The sequence below is a fragment of the Ananas comosus genome, linkage group 6, assembly GCF_001540865.1.
Source record: "Ananas comosus cultivar F153 linkage group 6, ASM154086v1, whole genome shotgun sequence".
In the NCBI taxonomy this organism is placed as follows: Eukaryota; Viridiplantae; Streptophyta; class Magnoliopsida; order Poales; family Bromeliaceae; genus Ananas; species Ananas comosus.
In genome coordinates, this window is record NC_033626.1 from 5,089,912 (window position 1) to 5,096,163 (window position 6,252).

Genomic DNA, 6,252 nt, shown 5'->3' on the forward strand with positions numbered 1-6,252 from the left:
CCCCCCCCCCCCCACCAACTCCGTAATATTCAATCCTATTCAATCTAATATTTAATTGGAAGTAAAAAAAGTGGGCTATAAGAATAATAATGCAAATAGGAAATTTGTCTGATCCACCTATAAGTGGGTCCCATGAATTGATCCATTCAGTTAATTTACGGAAATTTTCATCTCCACTGTATTTTTTTTTATTTTTTTTTTGAGATAGATGGTATGTTATCAATTTCGTTTATTTTATTTTAAAAATAAATTTAGTTGAAAATATGAATTAATTAGGATTCGAATTTGGGACCTAAATATTAATTATCAAGTTTTTTGTCACTTGTCGTTATCTCCTCTGTATCTTGGAAGTTAAATTTTAGTTTTAATATAGTTAATTTACTTTCAATTTAAAAATCAACGTAAATTTAAGCTCCAACACTTTTAAAACCCTCATCATGCCACATGCGAGGATTTATTCCACGGTCAAAGTGCAGAATTTCTTTTATACACTAGTTATTGTAGAATCTAATGATCCTCCTTAAAAACAAGTCGATTCCTATATTTTTTTTTGCTTAAAAAAAAAAAAATTAATAGTCTTACTTGCAAATTTACTGTTTTGTGTGTGTGTGTGTGTGTATGTAATAAGCAAATCTAGTGGTTTAAATAATCTCCTTTGCAGTCTCAGCATCAACGATGCTCTGACCGACCCGTGAAGTATAGAAAACTATCGAGTAACAAACAATCCATCCAAAATAAATAAATAAATAATAAATAAATAAGGATTTGGCCTTTTTGGTCGAATTGGGTTTGGGTTGGTAGCTTATAAATAAGTAATGCTATGTGTATCATACAATATCCTCCCAACTGCTATTAATGAATTAATATTTTTTTAACTTATATAAAAAATATTAATTTGTTAGCAATATTTTAGACAATCACCGACTGCCCTAGCACAAGTAGCAAAGGTTTTGATGGTTGGCATCCGAGGTCCCAAATTCGAATCCTAGTTGATTCACATTTTTAATTAAATTTATTTCTAAATAAAATAAAACCAAGCAGGTTGCTATGTTATCTATCTCTTAAAAAAAAAATATATATATATTTAAGACAATCGTTGGGGGATTACATGAGTCCTTGTAAACAGAGATACAATTAAGCCATGGCTGGGAATCTTGCAAAAGTGATATATTTGCTCAATACAGAGTATTTTTTATTAGTATTATATATATATTTTTAAAAAGGACGATTTGAATAATTTTTGTAAAAGTGCACACTACAATAAAACAAATCCAACCGTATATAATTTTAAACAAAACTTATTCTATGTAAAAAAAAAAAAAAAAAAAAAAAAATTAAATTATCATAGTTGTGCGTAACAGTTTCCGACGGAAGCGTAACTAGAGCACGTAACTTTCAAATTACAAATACCAAATCTTCGTGAAAGCTAGACTGCTATCATAACCGCTTTTACCTAGTTTGCTTTTTTTTACTTGTTCTCTTTCTGAAGGGGACATTATTTAGTATGTAAGGTAACCAACCCAGTCTTCTCATCTCAGACTCCACGAACCAAATCAAATGGATAGGATAGACAAGACTAAACTAAATTTGCAGGCAATACGGATGTACATTTGAATGCATGTAGGCGTACCTGGCCGAGTTTAGCATTGGGGACGCTGGCCCTCAGAGTGTCCTGCAACTCCTTGCCCATCGGCGCCGCCCCTGATATCACGAGCCGAACCGATGAGAGATCGTAGCGATCCACCGCATCGCTCTTCGCCATCTCCACACACTATCGGCGCACCAGTTGCGGCAACGGTCACCTTGTACCTGTCGAATCGCCAAAAGAAAGAAAACTGCTTAATTGGAGAAAGGACTCATTGGCTAGAGGCTCAATTAAAACTTACTCCGAAAGGAGAAATTAAGAAGAATTATATAAAAAAAATAGTTGACCTCTCGACGTAGCTTCCCATGAACTTGACCGATGTCGAACGCTTCATGATGAAGGACGCGTGGCACCAGCTCCAGGCCGCCAGAGGGCACGGAGTTGAGAGTAGACTGTGGGAAAGGGGCAAACACGCAGAGGACCGACTCCTCCTCCACTGAAGTAGAGGTTGGGGTTGTACGCCATCGACGCTGCGCGCCCAACGCTCGTCCCACCCACCGGGGTCAGCATGCACCCCCTCGCGCAGCCCTGTCGTCCCCCCATGAGTAATGGCACGCGCAACCACTCCTCCGGCACTATCGTCGCCAGCCGACGACGACGACTCCCTTGCTCCTCCCTCCTCTCCTCGCCGCCAGCAGCTCCGAGAAGGGGACGCACCCTCCCGGCGTCTCTGCGTCGCCGGTGGTACGATCGGAATGCCGAGGGCCTTGACTGTTGATCGTAATATACAATTAATGGTTAAAATTTATTATATCCCACTGTTTTACAAGGCAATCAGAACATTTTTTTTTTTTTTTAAATCTAAAATTAAAGACTTATTCAGTCAATTATTGCCGTTGAAGGACAAAGGACGATTAAGCACAAAACGTTAAGATTCGCAAAAAAACCCCGTCCGGCCAACAATAGCTCTTTTCAACAGAAAAAAAAAAAAAAAAAAGAAAAAAAGAAAAAAAAGCCACGTCTAACGTCCCGTGCTTAATTGTAAACTAAAATTCACCAATACAAGGCCAGGCTGGGCTGCTGCAGGCTTCTTTTCCTTTTTTTTTCCATTTTGGGGTTTTTTTTTTTTTTTTTTGTTTTCTCCCTCAAGGAGTCAGAGATTATATTTATTTATATATAAACGATCGATGTTGCTTCGCAATTGCACAGTTTATACCTTGGTGACGTGGGCGGGTTCCGTAACGACTACCGCTGCAGCGGAGGCGGCAGCCTGCTTGGCTATCTCCGGGGGGGTGTAGAGGGGGTTGGCGGTGGTGGCGACGGCGCCGAGGCGGGAGGCGGCGAGGAAGGCGAGGGCGAACTCGACAGAGTTGGGGAGGAGGAGCATCAGCGTCTGCCCCCGCCGGAGCCCCAACCGACGCCGGAGCCCCTCCGCCACCCGCCGCGACAGCCGCTCCACCTCGCCGTACGACAGCACGGCCCCCGTCGCGCCGTCAATCAGGCACGCCCGCTCCCGCCGCCTCTCCAGCTGCTCGAAGCAGTACTCGTGCAGGGGCAGGTGCTCCGGGATCGCTATGTCCGGGAGCTTGGACCGGAATATGTGTTCCTCGCCGGAGGGGGAATAAGAGCCCATTTTCCAACGAAATAAGCAGCACCAGCACCAGCACCAGCAGCAGGACGATGCGGAGGAGCAAGAACAATACAATTAATGAACAATTAATGAAGAAGAAGAAGAAGAAGAAGAAGAAGAAGAAGAAGAAGTAGTGCCGAGTGGATCTGTTCTCCTCCTTGGAATGGAGCGCGGGGCGAGGAGAGCGGTAATATAGGGGGTGCTATCCAGGACTCCGATGGCATTTCGGTATTTGTCGGGGAGCGGAACGGGAAACGGAACAGAGTGGGGGTTGGTGAGAAGAGGATGGCTTTGACTCCACAAATTGACGACGCCCGCTTGATGAAGTAAAGCGGCGGCTTTTTTTTGGCCGCGTTGGCTCGCGCCACCTAACACGGGCAGCGGGGCTCGGGTTCTTTTATGCGGACGTGTGATGCTATCGTTGATTTCAGGTTTGAGGGAAGTTCGGAGCCACCTACCGCGAGGCGGAAGGGCGGAAGGGCGGACTGGTTCAACTGGACCGACGTCCGCATGAGCTCACAGCGGCTTTGAGAAACTGTTTCCTGGACCCCGTGTTGCCTCACACTCCAAGCGCCGTTCTTTTTCTTTTCTTTTTGTTTTTTTTTTTTTTAATTTTTGAAGATTTACTATTTCAATTAAGAGTAATGCTTCTATACTGTTTTTTTTTTTTTGTTACCGTTCATTCACGCGTATTCAACGACTCAGATTTAGTTTTTTTAAAATTGTGACCTGCAATAGCAGGTCACTTTGGGAGAGGTACTAGTTACCAGGTATCTCAAAAAAGGATATTTTTGTCTTTTAATATATGGACAATTTAGTCATTTTATATCTACTATATTTTCAAAATTTTTATTTTNAAAAAAAAAAAAAATATTTAAGACAATCGTTGGGGGATTACATGAGTCCTTGTAAACAGAGATACAATTAAGCCATGGCTGGGAATCTTGCAAAAGTGATATATTTGCTCAATACAGAGTATTTTTTATTAGTATTATATATATATTTTTAAAAAGGACGATTTGAATAATTTTTGTAAAAGTGCACACTACAATAAAACAAATCCAACCGTATATAATTTTAAACAAAACTTATTCTATGTAAAAAAAAAAAAAAAAAAGAAAAAATTAAATTTCATAGTTCGTGCGTAACAGTTTCCGACGGAAGCTGTAACTAGAGCACGTAACTTTCAAATTACAAATACCCAAATCTTCGTGAAAGCTAGACTGCTATCATAAACCGCTTTACTAGTTTGCTTTTTTTTACTTGTTCTCTTTTCTGAAGGGGACATATTTTAGTAGTGTAAGGTAACCAACCCATCTTCTCATCTCAAGACCACGAAACCAAATCAAATGGATAGGATAGGACAAGACTAAACTAATTTGCAGCAATACGGATGTACATATGAATGCATGTAGGCGTACCTGGCCGAGTTTAGCATTGGGGAGCTTGGCCCTCAGAGTGTCCTGCAACTCCTTGCCCATCGGCGCCGCCCCTGATATCACGAGCCGAACCGATGAGAGATCGTAGCGATCCACCGCATCGCTCTTCGCCATCTCCACCACTATCGGCGGCACCAGTGCGGCAACGGTCACCTTGTACCTGTCGAATCGCCAAAAGAAAGAAACTGCTTAATTGGAGAAGGAATCATTGGCTAGAGGCTCAATTAAAACTTACTCGAAAAGGAGAAATTAAGAAGAATTATATAAAAAAATAGTTGACCTCTCGACGAGCTCCATGAACTTGACGATGTCGAAGCGCTTCATGATGAGGACGGTGGCACCAGCTCTCAGGCCGCAGAGGAGCACGGAGTTGAGGGAGTAGATGTGGAAGAGGGGCAGCACGCAGAGGACGACGTCCTCCTCACTGAAGTAGAGGTTGGGGTTGTCGCCATCGACCTGCTGCGCCACGCTCGTCACCAGCCCCCGGTGGGTCAGCATCACCCCCTTCGGCAGCCCTGTCGTCCCCGATGAGTATGGCAGCGCAACCACGTCCTCCGGCACTATCGTCGCCGCCGACGACGACGACGTCCCCTGCTCCTCCTCCTCCTCCTCGGCCGCCAGCAGCTCCGAGAAGGGGACGCACCCCTCCGGCGTCTCTGCGTCGCCGGTGGTTACGATCGGAATGCCGAGGGCCTTGACCTGTTGATCGTATATACAATTTAATGGTTAAAATGTTATTATATCCCACTGTTTTACAAGGCATCAGAACATTTTTTTTTTTTTTAAATCTAAAATTAAAGACTTATTCAGTCAATTATTGCCGTTGAAGGACAAAGGACAGATTAAGCACAAAACGTTAAGATTCGCAAAAAAACCCCGTCCGGGCCAACAATAGCTCTTTTCCAACAGAAAAAAAAAAAGAAAAAAAGAAAAAAAAGAAAAAAAGCCCACGTCAACGTCCCGTGCTTAATTGTAACTAAAATTCACCAATACAAGGGCCAGGGCTGGGCTGCTGCAGGCTTCTTTTCTTTTTTTTTCCATTTTGGGGTTTTTTTTTTTTTTTTTTTTTTTTTCTCCCTCAAGGAGTCAGAGATTATATTTATTTATATATAAACGCATCGATGTGCTTTCGCAATTGCACAGTTATACTTGGTGACAGTGGCGGGTTCGTAACGACTACCGCTGCAGCGGAGGCGGCAGCCTGCTTGGCTATCTCGGGGGGGTGTAGAGGGGGTTGGCGGTGGTGGCGACTGGCGCGAGGCGGAGGCGGCAGGAAGGCGAGCGAACTCGACAGAGTTGGGGAGGAGGAGCATCAGCGTCTGCCCCCGGAGACCCAACGACGCCGGAGCCCTCTCCGCCACCCGCCGCGACAGCCGCCACCTCCACGTACGACAGCACGCGCCCCGTCGCGCCGTCAATCAGGCACGCCGCTCCCGCCGCTCTTCAGCTGCTCGAAGCAGTACTTGGTGCAGGCAGGTGCTCCGGGATCGCTATGTGCCGGAGCTTGGCCGAATATGTGTTCCTCGCCGGAGGGAATAAGAGCCATTTTCCAAGGAACTATAAGGCAGCACCAGCACCAGCACCAGAGCAGGACGATG

At 44.2% G+C, this 6,252-nt stretch overlaps 1 protein-coding gene across 1 annotated transcript in view; it reads right to left on the reverse strand.

Annotated features, from left to right (window-relative positions):
* LOC109711909 (probable 4-coumarate--CoA ligase 5) overlaps positions 1-5,378 on the reverse strand; it is a 10,285-nt gene extending 4,907 nt beyond the window's left edge. The window contains exons 1-2 of the mRNA XM_020235273.1: positions 4,935-5,378; positions 4,637-4,814 (exon numbers count right to left, since the gene is read on the reverse strand). Of these exons, the coding sequence (XP_020090862.1) occupies positions 4,637-4,814; positions 4,935-5,152 (396 nt within the window). The 5' untranslated portion in view covers positions 5,153-5,378. The remainder of the gene's footprint in view (positions 1-4,636; positions 4,815-4,934) is intronic.